This window comes from Suricata suricatta, chromosome X, assembly GCF_006229205.1.
Source record: "Suricata suricatta isolate VVHF042 chromosome X, meerkat_22Aug2017_6uvM2_HiC, whole genome shotgun sequence".
NCBI lineage: Eukaryota > Metazoa > Chordata > Mammalia > Carnivora > Herpestidae > Suricata > Suricata suricatta.
Window position 1 is genome coordinate 1,604,865 of NC_043717.1, and position 15,100 is coordinate 1,619,964.

The 15,100-nt window shown below is 51.8% G+C and overlaps 1 protein-coding gene across 3 annotated transcripts in view; it reads right to left on the reverse strand.

Annotated features, from left to right (window-relative positions):
• PRKX (protein kinase X-linked) overlaps positions 1–15,100 on the reverse strand; it is a 49,868-nt gene that overhangs the window by 4,971 nt on the left and 29,797 nt on the right. For all 3 annotated transcript variants that reach the window (XM_029929582.1, XM_029929584.1, XM_029929583.1), the window contains exons 4-7: positions 10,395–10,514; positions 5,565–5,660; positions 1,753–1,810; positions 21–98 (exon numbers count right to left, since the gene is read on the reverse strand). In XM_029929582.1, coding sequence (XP_029785442.1) covers positions 21–98; positions 1,753–1,810; positions 5,565–5,660; positions 10,395–10,514 — 352 coding nt within the window. The remainder of the gene's footprint in view (positions 1–20; positions 99–1,752; positions 1,811–5,564; positions 5,661–10,394; positions 10,515–15,100) is intronic.

Here is a 15,100-nt window from a genome sequence, read left to right on the forward strand (position 1 = left end):
CCTGCTTACGCATGTTGTACCTTCAGCTTCCTCTGCGGGACGGCCTCCCAGTCCACGGTGCGGAACCACCGGTGTCGTTTCACGTCCTCCGCTCCGTTCTGCAGAAGAGACAGGCGCGTCAGCAGACGGGATTGGACAGGACTGGGGAGAAACGATTCCAGACAAGGTCTACTGTTCTGACGCTCACGGGTGCACGCACGCACACACACACACACACACACACACACACACACTGACACTTTGCTATGTTTGAGTAATCTCGTGGTCCTGCCTGGATATCAGGGGTCCTGCCTGGATCTCAGGGTCCTGCCTGGATCTCAGGGGTCCTACCTGGATCTCAGGGATCCTGCCTGGATCTCGTGGTCCTGCCTGGGTCTCAGTGGTCCTGCCTAGATCTCAGGGGTCCTGCCCTTCCTGGATCTCAGGGGTCCTGCCTGGATCTCAGGGTCTTGCCTGGATCTCAGGGGTCCCGCCTGGATCTCAGGGGTCCTGCCTGGATGTCAGGGGTCCTGCCTGGATCTCAGGGTCCTGCATGGATCTCAGGGGTCCCGCCTGGATCTCAGGGGTCCCGCCTGGATCTCAGGGTCCTGCATGGATCTCAGGGGTCCTGCATGGATCTCAGGGGTCTTGCCTGGATCTTAGAGGCCCTGTCCCACCAGGATCTCAAACTTCTGGGCTTTCTTGCACCAACCACAGGACACAAATACACTCACATAATCAGAGGGTCCTGAGAGGTTGCCAGAGAGCAAGCCTAACACACGGGTCCACTGTGTCCTCCACGGTCACAGCAGACAAATGCAATGCGCTGGCCCGGTCTAAGTACCTCCGTGGACGCCCAGAACGTCCGTAGAAGAAACTCAGAAGACATTCACAGACTGTGTTAGGTTTGCTGACACCACAACACAACCAAAACACGCACAGAAGATACCGTACCATTGATGCCACAATCCCTTACATATGTCCCTCCCCCACATGAGAAGTGTGTAGAAACCATACACCATGTCCACGTCAAGAGTCATTCACACACGGATGTGCACACACACGTCTTCCTTGCATTCACAACAGCCAGACAGTGGAAACAACCCAAGTGTCCGTCAATAGGCAAATGTTGAAACACAACGAGGTCCGTCCATGAAAAGGGTGTTATTCAGGCCGAGAAAGAGCAAAGCGCTCACACCGGTACCCCATGGATGGGCCCTGACAACACCATGCTCCGTAAGAGAAGCCAGACACACAGCGTCCCTTAAGCTGTGAGTCATTTGCATGAAAGCCCAGAAGGGGGAAATCCAGAGACACAAAAGCTGGATGAGTGGATCCTCAGGGGAGGACAGACAGAAGAATCGGAAAACCACAGCTGAAGCGTTCAGGGTTTCTTTTAGAGACGAAGGGAGTTTCTTCGACGTTGACTGTGGGGTTGGCTGCATCACTGCTGACGGAGAAGCAGCGGGCCTGTCCCCGGTCACCGGGTAGGCGCAGCGTACGTGACGACTATGTCAGGAATGCTATCCGGACGCAGAAATCAATCAGCCAAACACTGACATCTTCGAGATCAGAGATGAGTCATTTGCTCGTTTGGAGAGAAGACGGTGGGATGGGGTGTAGACCCAGCTGGCCTTTGAACGCCCAGACACTCAGATTTGAGATTTGGCCGATAATCAAACACGAACACCATGGCTTTGTTCCCATCCACAGAGACGGATGGTGCGAAGGGTCAGGGGCGGAGAGAGGTAATAGGACGAAATAAACACTGACCTTCATGTTTCCGAGCCGTCTCGTTCGGTCAACGACAAGCAATTTCTTGATGAGGTCTCTGTGGGGGAAAGAGACAGAAAGGACGCACATCTTGAACCGGAACTAGGCAAGTCCAAGAACACCACGTCTGCCCACCACGGTCTGCGTGCGGACAGAGGACCAATCTTCATCGTGCCTCAGGGTTTTCCAGCACTTGTTTCTCTCCGTTTCTAAGAAACGTAAAGCTGGCTTGGGGACACAGAGGCACAGGGCTAAGGGGGAAATGCTGGTTAAATCATCGTGGAGGCTGCTGGTGGGGAGGCAAAGCGGTGCAGCCGCTCGGGAAACAGAATGGAGGCTCCTCGAAGAATTAAAAATAGAACTACCCTACGGTCCAGCACGTGCACTATTAGGTATTTATCCAACGGACACAGGAGTGCTGAGTCCTAGGCGAACATGCACCCCAGTGTTTACACCAGCATTACCAGCTACAGCGGAAGTATGGAAACAGCCCAAATGTCCGTCAACGGATGAACGGATCAAGAAGATGTGGATTAAATATACAGTGAAATATTATTTGGCAACCAAAGAGAATGAAATCTTGCCATTTGCAACAACAGGGAATGCACTAGAGGGAATTGTGCGAAGCAAAATAATTCAGTCAGAGAAAGACAAATATCATGTGATTTCACTCCTAGTAGAGTTTAAGAAACAAGACACATGAACATACAGGAAGGGAAGGAAAAATAAGATAAAAAGAGAGAGGGAGGCAAACCGCAAGAGATTCTTAAATACAGAGAACAAATAGAGGGTTCCTGGAGGGAGGGGTGGGGGAGGGGCTAGATGGGGGAGGGGCATGAGGAGGGCCCTTGCTGGGATGAGCCCTGGGGTCATATGTACGTGATGGGTCAGTACATTCTATTCCTGAAGTCATTACTTTTTAATTTTTTAAAATGTTTCTATTTTTGAGACAGAGAGACAACGTGAGCAGGGGAGGGGCAGAGAGAGAAGGACCCACAGAATCGGAAGCAGGCTCCAGGCTGTGAGCTGTCAGCACAGAGCCCGATACAGGGCTCGAACCCACAAACCGTGAGATCATGACCTGAGCCGAAGTCGGAGGCTTAACCGACTGAGCCCCCCAGGGGCCTCTATTCCCGAAATCATTATTAAGGGATGGGTCAGCAAATTCTATTCCTGAACTCATTATTATACTACATGTTAACTTAGCTTTAAATTGTGAAAAAATAATATTAATAAAAACATTAAAAATATTGTGCAGAAAATGAGCATTTTAATATAACATGCAAAAAATATATATATCGAAACCTGCCAGGCCAATCGAAAGCCCTACAGCCCAGATTGAAAATCTCCACGACGCCCCCTGCGGTGGCGACGCTTTCCTGACGTCGCTTCTGCCCCGGGCTCAGGAACACGTGGCTGGACTCCCACCACATCCCCGGACTCCACGTCCGGCTGGGAAGGCTGAGATCCCAAGACCCGCGGGGACACACGGGAAGGTCCAGGGTCCCGGGGTCCCTGGGGGGGTCTCATGTCTAGGCTGCGAGTCCCCACACAGCACGTCTGTGAAACAGTCTCAAATAATGTCTCTATCCGTATTTACACGTGTACCGGTGCTATGAGTTCTTAAAGCTGTCTGTAACTGGGTTATAAATAAATGAAGTTCTACTTAATATATAAAATCAAGCCATAACAACACAGCACCGTCCCGAAAGCAAAGGGCGTGGATGAACAGGGACCGTGGGCAGTGGGGCAAAGGCGTGGAGGAAGTCTGGGGGCTCCTGGGTCCGTAGAGAGTCTATGATTCCTCTCGAAATCGTTCGGTTCGCGGTGGCTGCAATTCTAAATCTCGTTCGCTCCGCTGCCTGGCTGGTCTCTGACCAGGGGGAGACAGGAAGAAACCCTACCTAGATATTCGTGCTACCGAGTTGATACCAAGCCCCGAAGCTTGTGTTTCCTTTTGTCCTTCCCTCTCTGCCGCTCCTCTGCTCACGCTGTCTGTCGTGAGAAATCCAGAGTCAAAATCCGACCATCGTCTGGGCTCCTGCCTGTGAGCCAACTATTCAGATCTACGCAACCCTGTGAAGAAGTGGACTTCTTCCTCAACCACCATGAGCAGCCATCAACTGCGCTCAAGGATTCCAGGTTCCTGCCCTGCTGGGGTCACGGGGGTCCCAGAGTGGGGACGGAACAGCCCAGGGCTGCCAAAAGGAGGACTGGAAAATTCTAGACCAGAGCATGACAGGGCAGCCACGGCGGCTCTCTCTTCAAAATAAAGCAAGAACGAAGACAGGGAGGGAGAAGACGCCAGACTGAGACTTGAGCTTCTGTGTGTTGTATTTCCTGCTGTTCCATGAACGTTGGAAAGTCAATCAACATCTGACTGAGCTGAGCTCTTCCCATGGATGATGGAAACAGTGACCTATGGTTTTATGCATCGTCCCTTCTCTGGGAAAATTTCTCTCGGAAGAGTGGATGTCATTCCTCGGAGGAGGAAGGTGAATGAGTCCGAGGAGGTTGTCAACAGCCTAAGACCTTCAGGGGGTCTACGCACGGGGTTGACTTTGAGAACAGAAGAGATGGTCCACCATTATTTTATTATTTTCCCTGAAAGAACCACACCAAGAACAACATGGAAGCTGCACCTGTACCACGGACTCGGTTGGGTAACGTGGTGGGCGTTCACACCCCCTGAATTCACCCAGAATTCCAATGGTCTATGGTGAGCATCCACGGCCAGATCTGCCAATGGGTGTGAGTAGATTTCGATCCAATCAAACCACTGGTACATTGGTGGCACACACATAACTCAATTTCTTACAAAATTCATGGGACCTAAGGACCTTCAACTCTGATGGGATTCAGACCCCGGGAGGGCAATTCTGTATAATATTTTTCATGTCTTTCTAGAGAAAATAAATCTTTTCCCGTGCGGTATGTCTCTTGGGATCACAGTGACTTAGGATTCACGGGACAGGGTGTCTGCCTTCTGGATGATTATTTTTAAATGGAACCTCCTTTTCTTGCTAGTCTTTTAAAACCTGCCTGAAGGGGCACCTGGGGGGCTCAGGTCGTTAAGCATCTGACTTCGGCTCAGGTCATGATCTCACAGTTCGTGGGTTCGAGCCCCATGTCGGGCTCTGTGCTGACAGCTCAGAGCCTGGAGCTGCATCAGATTCTGTGTCTCCCTCTCTCTCTGACCCTCCCCTGCTCACGCTGTCTGTCTCTATGTCTCAAAAACAAAAGGGAAAAAGTTTTTTTCAAAATTCATATATTTTCAAAACCTTAATTTTCTGCACCCCCACCCCAAACTTAATGAAATGCATACCCAAAGTCAGTAACACTGAACCCAAAGCAAAGTCCTTGAAGCGGGTGTTCATCCCTCTAAATTTTAGCACGAAGGAAAGAATTTAGGAAGGAAAATGGCTGAAGCAGGGGAAAAAAAGACGAACGTTGCTAAGCCCATCAACGTTTCCGCCAACCATAAAATCAGCTAACGGAGGAGGCGGTGGGTGGGGGTGGAAAGACCCTTCGGTCCAAGAGCCAAGCAGGTCTGTCACTGAATTCGATTAACGATGGCTTGTAAATGTCGTTTCTTTCGAAAGGCACAAAATCTGGCCAAGATCCTGAAAAGGTGAGGTCTCCTTATTTGGGAAAAATGACCATCTTTTCCGTTTTTGTGGAAAAGATGACCGATCTGAAGAGTCGGTAGCCAGATGCTACCCGCTGGGCAGATGCTGCGTCTGCAAACTCTGACACCTTTCAAAGCAAGCACCCCCCTCCGCCACGCCCGAGGAGAAGCACCGTTTACTCACTTCACACTGAAATCCAAATGTCTGGGGAAGTCGATTTTGCCTGCCAGAATTTTTTGATAAATGCCAAATGGGTTGTCATCGAAAAATGGAGGGAACCTGTAAGAAAGATAAACATCTATTTTTAGCGGAGGGCAAACCCGGAAAGAATCCGTGCCTCCTTCGCGATTTCCGCTCAACGCAGGCAGGAGACCAGGGGTTTCACATGCGGCTTCTGCCTGGCCCACGGGGGGCACCCGGGAAACGGGACCCACTGAGCAGGAGGGTGGCCAGCCTGGAGGAGGAGGCGGCGGTCGTTAGAGCAGTCACTCACTCCAGCGGCTGCGTCTCTGGCATGAAAAATGTCAGCCCATCGATGGAAAAGGGAAATGGAAAACATAAAGACAGAACGTAAAGTATCAAAAAGGAAATTGATGGAAACGAGGAGGGAAAAGAGGTCGGTAGGCGAGGACAGGTGGAGGACACAGAATAAACATGCACGTGCGGCCGTGGGTGATGCAGGTTTGCTGAAGGGACGTTTCAGAGCCTCAAGGACACACTTGGGCATGAGCGGCGGCTCAGTGTGGAGCACGGGACAGCCATGTCTGGGAGCAGCTGGTTAGCAGGGTTCCATCTCTACCACTACGTTGACTTGTACTGTTTCTAGAATTAGGAGCCTGCGCGTTGGGGAGCCAGCCCGGCCCAGGCCCGCAGGGAAGACCCTGGAAATGCAGATTCTCGGCTGGTCCTGCCATCCGGCCTCACGTTCCCATCTCTGGCTCCTGAATCAGCCGTCCGTCCTCCGCCAGGAGCTGGTCTCACCCGGGGTTGGGGAGCCGTGCTCCTGTCTTGGTCTGAGGACACTTGGCCGTGTGACTTCACCGGGGAAATGCCCACATCTGGAAATGGCCCGTCCGACACCAGGAGAAAACGTGTCACAGGCCCCACGGCACCGTTACGGACGGCAGGACACACCGTGTCCTCGGGAAGCAGGCGGTCCAGGACCGCGGGCCGCGAAGGCACGTCAGCGGGCGTTTAACAAGCAGAAAGGAGTCGTCACGAAGGAGCCCCAGCAGATCCTGCCGGAAGGAAGGGGGCGCAAAGCCTGTGGATCGGGGAGCCGGGCTGGAAAGCGCCCCAAGAGAGCCTCCCCGGCCCGCTGCTGGGGGACCGGACGTCGTAGGAAAGTGCCGTGATCTTCGGTCCCAGGCCGTGGAGACCGCGTCTGCTGCTCCCCAGGAAAGAAGGTGCAGACTTTCCTCTACCAGCTCCAGGCCAGCGTCAGGGCTTCTTCCGTCATCTCTGCGTGATGACTTTTCCAGTCCGTTCGCGGCGCCCACACCTCCCAGCAGGACAGCCGGTCCCCAAAGGGGCGCGGTGGCTGTGCTCGGGTCATGCTCCCCGACACCCGCTTAGAACACCACAGGGCGCTGGCCCGGGAAGGGGGGTGCTCTTTGGACCCGGGTTCGAGGAAAGAGTTTTTTTAAGACAAGAGTTTTTGCAGAGAAGACAGAAAGGGGCAAGGATGATGAGCGGGGGTGTGCAAGGCTTGGGGGCATGGTCTAGGGTAAGACAGTGTTGGGGGCACCCTGTGTGAAGTGGGGTGCCCTGGGTCTCAATATGGGGTCCCAGGTCCTTCCAGGGAAACGTGTCATGGAGAGGCGGCAGCCGGACGGGACAAGGAGGAAATTCAGGGCAGGTCCAGGGACGCTCGGGTGGCTCAGTGAGTTGAGCGTCTGTTAGATATTTTCTCTTCCCCTCAATGGGCGTCTGAGTTCAGCTCAGGTCATGATCTCACGGTTCCTGGGTTCGAGCCCCACATCGGGCTCTGTGCTGACAGCTCAGAGCCTGTACCTGCTTCTGATTCTGTGTCTCCCTCTCTCTCTGCTCCTCCCCAACTCACACTGTGTCTCTCTCTCTCTCCCTCAAAAATGAATAAACTTTTAAAAAATTAAAAAAAAATGGAAATCCCTCCAGAAAACCCTGAGTCCCTCCAAGTGGAAATTTTTAAAACGGAAAAATGACTGAACACACAGATCCGTGCCCCGTGTGAAATGCAAAGCTCGGCTCATGCTGTTTCCGTTGGAGGAAGGTTTTAACTAGTTATCGTCAACTCTTCTCATAACCGAGCCTCATGATACAGTAGATACGACTTCATTATTTTCTATTCTCCTCCTAATATTGTATTAAAAACGCTGTCAATGATATTCTATAGTAATGTAAACATGTGTTTTCTAATATTTTAAACACAGCATTTCCTAATATTTGGATGGATGAGATCCTAATAATATTTTAATCATCCCAATAATTATTTTTAGATAATAATCCTAACATATTCATTCAAATATGTCCTGATATTATATTCTAACTTTTTTATTTTATTCTACTTAATTCCAATAATTTTCTGATGATATAAAAATGCTCCTAGGGGCGCCTGGGTGGCTCAGTTGGTTAAGCGTCCGGCTTCAGCTCAGGTCATGATCCACGTTAGTGGGTTCGAGCCCCGCGTCGGGCTCTCTGCTGACAACTAGCTCAGAGCCTGGAGCTTATTTCAGATTCTGTGTCTCCGTCTCTCTCTGACTCTCCCCTGCTCGTGCTGTCTCTCTCTCAAAGATAAATTAAAACATTAAAAAAATAAAAATAAATAAATAAATAAAAGTGCTCCAGAATTGTATTTGCTGACCATGTTTCCCACTAGTGTGTTCTACACGTAGGACGTATCCTAACAGAATGGACAGAGGAAGACAGACAAAACCTAGCCCTTGAACCTCCTCTGTTCCACACCGGATGCGAAGGTTTGTTTATCGTTAAGCAATGCTGACCCCTAGTGGTCAGACACAGGAAGGATGGATGTGTGCTGCACGTGGTCTGAGGGGAATGTGATGAATCCGGGCGTAGAAATAGTCACAACCGTCCTAACTTCTTGACGGAGAAACCCTATGTGTGATCCCCATTAGCCTTCTGTCTGCTGGGACCTCACGGGATGGGCGTCTATGAAGAGATTCGGTCCTGAGTGATTTGCTAGAGACGTCTGAGGGAACAGTAATGGAAAATATAGAAGACTAGACAGACGATAGACGGGTGATGGATGGATGGATGGACAGACATGATGGATGGATGGATGGATGGATGGATGGATAAGTGGTGGATGGATGGATGGATAGACAGGTAGACAGATGATAGGTAAACAGACAGATGGACAGAAAGGCTGGAGATACATACACAGGTAGATAGACAGATAGACAGATATGATGGATGGATGGATGGATGAATGGATGGATAGATGGATAAGTGGTGGATGGATGGATGGATAGACAGGTAGATAGATGATAGGTAAATAGACAGATGGACAGAAAGGTTGGAGATACATACACAGGTAGATAGACAGATATGATGGATGGATGGATGGATGGATGGATGGATGGAAGGAAAGATAGGTACATAGATAAATAGAAAGGTAGATAGATCTGATGGATGGATGGATAGATCAATAGATGGATGGGTTGATGGATGGATGGAGACATAGATAGATACATAAATAGATAGATAGATGATAGACAGGTAGACAGATGGACACTGGATAGATACATAGACAGGTAGATAGACAGATTGACAGGCAGGTAGGTAGGTAGATAGATAGGCAGGCTAGCTGGCTGGCTGCATAGATAAATAGACAGGCATAAAGACAGCGAAGTAGGCAGAAAGAAAGAGACACACTGATAGTCAGATATGATGGATGGATAGATACATAGATAGACATGAAGGAAGGATGGAATAGATAGATAGATAGATAGATTTATAGATGAATGGACAGAGAGGTAGGTAGATAGAGACAAGTTGATTAGATACGCACACAGGACAAACAGCATGGATAAATCGACAGACAGGTTAGATATACAGACAGATGCAGACGTGATAATAGATGACAGACACAAGACAGATAAAAGGTGATAAATATTTGGATAGACAGTAGATAAGTACGGAGATAATAGACAGACACACAAAGAAATAAGTACAGGCCTTCACAGACTCCACTGGCCACACTCTCAGAGCAGAAACACGCCCGTTTCCATCATTTTTCCCAACGGAAGGAGAGGCTTCAGGCCGAAAGCTGCGGTCTTGCGCTACAGGGCGATCAGTGCGGTCCGGGTTTTGGTTTCACCGGAAGTGACCCTGCAGGTCTGTTACCAAAGGGCGGAGGGCGGGGCCCACACGTCCCAGGGCCCCCGGGCACGTCATACGGCAGATGCCCATCGTCCGCGCCATCAGGGCGGAGCTGTCCTCTATGGGATCAGGACGAGTCCCCACGGCCACATTTCTAGGCGTGGGCGGCTTGCTTTAATTTCTGGAAGAGGAGCGTCAGCGTGCATCGGGCCTAAGTCAGACCGGAGTCTTCCATCCCGGCGATGCCTGGAGAACACACTCAACAACTCCAGCAACTGGACCACGGGACAGCGTGGCCTTGCAAAGGTCACATGAAGCAGGCACGGGCACAGAGCCTGCTTCCTGGTCCGCCCCTCCTTCCTAACGTCCTAAACTCTACTCAGCTTTATTCACCTTCATCCAAACGGTGCACTGATTACGCAGCTCCGTGCGCTGCTCCAACGGGGTCTGTGCGGAAGACCGAATAGTATATTCACGGGAGACAGGGATTCGTGCAGCCAGGACAGAGGTCCCAATGGCAGGTGTCTCTGCTGTCGGTTTCTGCTCTTAGGCACCCGAAAGCCCGAGGGTCCCCGCGGCCATGCACTGACCAGGACACCAGCACAGGTGTTGGCCAGCAGAAAGCACCGTTCTAGAAGCAGAAGTGGGGGCACGCTGGACCTGCTGGGTCCCCGCGGGGGCCCTACTCACCCCGAGTGCATCTCGAATATCAGGATGCCGAGCGCCCACCAGTCCACGGCCCTCCCGTGGCCCTTGCTCTGGATGACTTCAGGGGCCAGGTACTCGGGCGTGCCGCACAGCGTCCACGTCCTGGGGACAGAGAAGAGGACGCACGGGAAAGTTAGCAGCGCTCGGCGGATGCACGTGTCTCTGAAGGACTCCGAGTGACCCTGGCTTCCGCCATGACCACGATGGCGATCTTCATCCTGCAGACACAGCGCCGCACAGGGCTGCTGGCGTTGCCCAACATGCTGGCTCCCTCACAAGCACGAAGACCCCGACGGAAGCGAAGACGCACCCTCCATTCGACCACCATCCACTGTGCCTGTCGCGTCAGCACTAGGACGCGAAACGCACAGAAGCCACAGCACCCGTTTTGCGAGGAAATCATACAGAAAGCAAATTCAAGAATTCATTCATAGCCCCGTGTCCGTTCTGGCAAAAAGCTACTTCCGTCCTCACGAAGGAAGTGTGAAACCCGTGCTGGCTCTTTCCACCTGCTCCCGAAAAGACCTGACGTGTTTTCAATGTTCCTGTGGGTTCGAGGTCCTCTTATCCTCACCGGTGGCTTCCAGAAATCATGAGGCTAAGGGTTATTTGGGATTTTGGGGGTTTAAATGGAGCAAGGTAGGGAGGGGGCTTTGGGAAGGATTTTCTCCGCAGAGGAGGGGAGACAGGCCAAAAACTTAGCTTCTAGCCCCGCACAGAGGACAGTGGGCTGGAAGTACAGGGTGCTGGGGCCCCCAGCCCTCCCAAATTGGACCCAGACCGGACATAGGAGCCACTGCTGGTCAGGTTTGCTGGCTTTGATACTGGGCATCTGACTTCAGCTTGGGTCATGATCTCATGGTTTGTGGGTTCAAGCCCCGCATCGGGCTCTGTGCCGACGGCTCAGAGCCTGGAGCCTGCTTCCGACTCTGTCTCTCTCTCTCTCAAAAATAAACATCACATCACAGTGTGTATTAAAAGACGCTCCACACCTTTTCAGAACTCATGCTGTACTATGTAAATATGTACAGTTTTTATCTGTCCATCATACCTCATTAAAGGTGGGGAGGGGAAGAGACAAAGACACGGACACACACAGAGGGTCACCACAGGGGACAGATGGGTGGCATCTGTGCCCCAAGAGCTCTGTGAGGAGGGCAGAAGCCAGGACGGGGGTCTGAGCAGGTCCTTGTCTTGGGAGCCTTTGTGTGACCGAGCCCTGCAAACCCCTCCTTCCGGAGCTCTGGGTCCAGAACCTCGGGACAATGTCGTCACGTGACGGTCAACAACGGGAAGCCTCTGCAAATCGCAGTTTGGGGGTCCAAATGACGGCACACAGACCCCCACGCTGGGTCTCGGGTGACCAACCCCGTCGTCCCCTAGGACTCTGACTGTGAGTCCCTGTGCCTCGGGCGGGCAGCGGCGGCTCAGAAAGGCGGTCACAAGTCTGGGTGCACTGACGGCTTTGCTCCCTGCTTAGCAGGAAGGAAAGAGTGTCAAGTGCAAACTTCACACCCTTCGGGATCGCTATGGAAACAAAAAACACGAGGGCTGGTGAGGCCGAGAACAGGGACCCCTTGTGCACGGCTGGGGTGAGGGTGAAATGGTGCGGCCACCGTGGAAAGCAGCACGTGGCTCCTCCAAAAGTGAAAAATAGGATCACCTGGGATCCAGCCACTACGCTCCCAGCGCCCAAGAGGAGTTAAAAAAATTTTTTTTATTTATTTTTGAGAGACACAGAGAGACAGCGCAAGCAGGGGAGGGTCAGTGAGAGAGAGAGAGAGAGACACAGAATCTGAAGCAGCTCCAGGCTCTGAGCTGTCAGCACAGAGCCTGACACGGGGCTCAAATCCACAAACCGTGAGATCATGACCTGAGCTGAAGCCGGACGCTCAACCGACTGAGCCCCCAGGTGCCCTGGAAGCAGGCACTTTTAAGACATACTTTGGACAGCTGTGTTCAGACCAGTGTGATGCACAGCGGACAAAACACAGGATAAAGACAAGGGGGTCCATTCACACAACAGAATACAGTTCAGCCCGAAGAAGTGCAGGATTCTACAACCCACATGGACCTCGAGGACGTGAAGCCGAGTAAAAGAAGCAGACACAGAAGACAGCAATTGTCGGATCACGTGTGTGGGGTCCCCGGAGCTGGGCGATGCAGAGTCACGGGCACGCAACTGCGCACGATGAATGCACCTAAACCACTGAACTGTGCGCTTAAAAATGATTAAGGTGCTCGATTCTATCATACTTATTGTGCAACGATTTAGAAAATAATTTTTTAATGTTTTATTTTTGAGAGAGAGAGACAGAGCGTGAGCAGGGGAGGCGCAGAGAGACAGGGAGACACAGAATCGGAAGCAGGTCCAGATTCTGAGCTGTCAGCACAGAGCCCGACACGGGGCTCGAACCCATGAACCGTGAGATCATGACCTGAGCCGAAGCCGGACGCTCAACCGACTGAGCCACTCAAGTGCCCCTCAGTGATTTTTATAAAAAGCACAGAGAGGCAGAGGAGCCCAAAGGGACCCGGGCACCCTCCATGGAGGGAGATGGAAAAAGCAGCGTCTGATAACCGACATGAAGGTAAGGTACACGGGGCCATGGCACAGGCTGGCCAAGGGCCACGGAGAGGGTGGGCTCCTCTTGACGCTCTCCAGTCCGGGAGAGTGTCCCCTGGGAATCTCCACAAAGCGACCGAGACCCTGAGCGCATCTGCAGAACACCTGTGCCCATCTTGGCACCTTCTGAGCGCCCTGATGCTGGACTCCCAGGCTGGCGGCACGCCCAAGGGTGCCCCAAGCCAGCTGGCCATCGGGCCCTTAGCTCCCATGAAGACGGGCGGAGGCGGCCGCATTATCCATGCATGAGGCACAGCGTCTCCACTTGCACTTGGAAAGGGGAGTCTCTTTCTGGCTCCATCCTCGCGTAAGGGACACAGATGGAATCTCTAAGTTGCCTTGGGCAGGCTGACACCTGTTTACAGGAAGAGCATCCTCGAAAAGTCTCGAGTGCTTCTTGGATGTACAGAGACGCACAAATTGCAACAGAGAGCCTCGGAGCTCAGTCAGGAGGGAAAGGCGAGCCTGACAGCCGTGCAGGTGCTGCAGAGACCGCAGGGCCCGGCTGTGAATTATCCACGCACTGCGTCTTATCTCCCTCGCTCGCTCGGCTCCCGGACAGAAGGAAGGTGACACTCGAGGTCTCGGTTTGCGCATGGCTATCAGTCCCACGCTAACGGAAGAAAAACAAGCCTCTGCAAAGTGCAGGTCAAGTTGCTCATGTGTTCTGAGTCTCACATTGCCTGCCACCGCATCTGTACCGAGCGAAACTCTGTTCTCCCTAAAAGTCCGGAAGCCCAGAGCCTGGGAATGTGATCTTCTTGGGAAACGGTCTTGCCGATGTCATCAAGATGAGGTCATACTGGATTAAGATGGACTAAGTCAGTAACAGGTGTCCTTATAAGAAAAGGGAGAGACACAGAGATCTCTATCCACCGTGAGGACACAGGGAGGAGGCAGCCATCACTCCCGTCAGAGGAGGATCCCACTCTCCGGACCCCATTCAACCTCAAGTACCTCCTGAAAGCACTACATCCAAATGTAGTCACCTCGGGGGGTTGAAACTTCAATACGTGAATTTTGGAGGGACATAATTAGGTCCGTAGAAATGGGGGTGATGGGGATGCTGGTGATGGTGGTGATGGTGATGGTGATGATGGTGATGATGATGGTCATGGTGATGGCGATCATACTGGTGATGGAGATGATTGTGATGATGGTGATGTTCACAGTGATCATGACGGTTTTGATAACGATGGTCATGATGATGATGATGGTCATGGTGGTGATAGTTGTGGGGCGACAATGGTGATCGTGGTGATCTTGGTGGTTATGATCGTAAGGATGGTGGTGATGATGGCAACGGTGATGGTGATAATGATGGTCATGGTGGTGATGTAAATGGTGGTGACGATGATGGTGATGTGATAATGGTGGTGATGATGGTCATGGTGATGATGGTGGTGATGGTCATGGTCATGGTGATGGTCATGGTGCTGATGATGATGGTGGTGATGGTCATGGTCATGGTGATGATGATGGTGGTGATGGTCATGGTCATTGTGATGATGGTGGTGATGGTCATGGTGCTGATGATGATGGTGGTGATGGTCATGGTCATGGTCATTGTGATGATGGTGGTGATGGTCATGGTCATGGTGATGGTAATGGTGGTGATGGTCATGGTCATAGTGATGATGATGGTGGTGACGATGATGGTGATGATGTAAATGGTGGTGATGGCAATGATAATGGATGGTCATAGTGATAATGATGGTGGTACTGACAGTGGGGATGATAAAAGCAGAAGCAACTACGTGTGCTCAGTGCTCACTATGTGTCAGGAACTGACCTAAGGCTGTACTTTCCAATTAGCAGATCCATCCAAGTTTAGCAACAATCGTAAGGAAGAGGAATGATTCTCACTTTACAGATGACCAAAGCAAAGGAAGTAAAATATCCTCAGGGCATTGGGGACCCTGGGTGGCTCAGTCAGTTGAGCGTTGGACTTCAGCTCAGGTCATGATCTCACAGCTCATGGGTTCGAGCCCTGCATCGGACTCTGTGCTGACAGCTCAGAGTCTGGAGCCTGCTTCGAATTCTGTGTCTCCCTCTCTCTCTG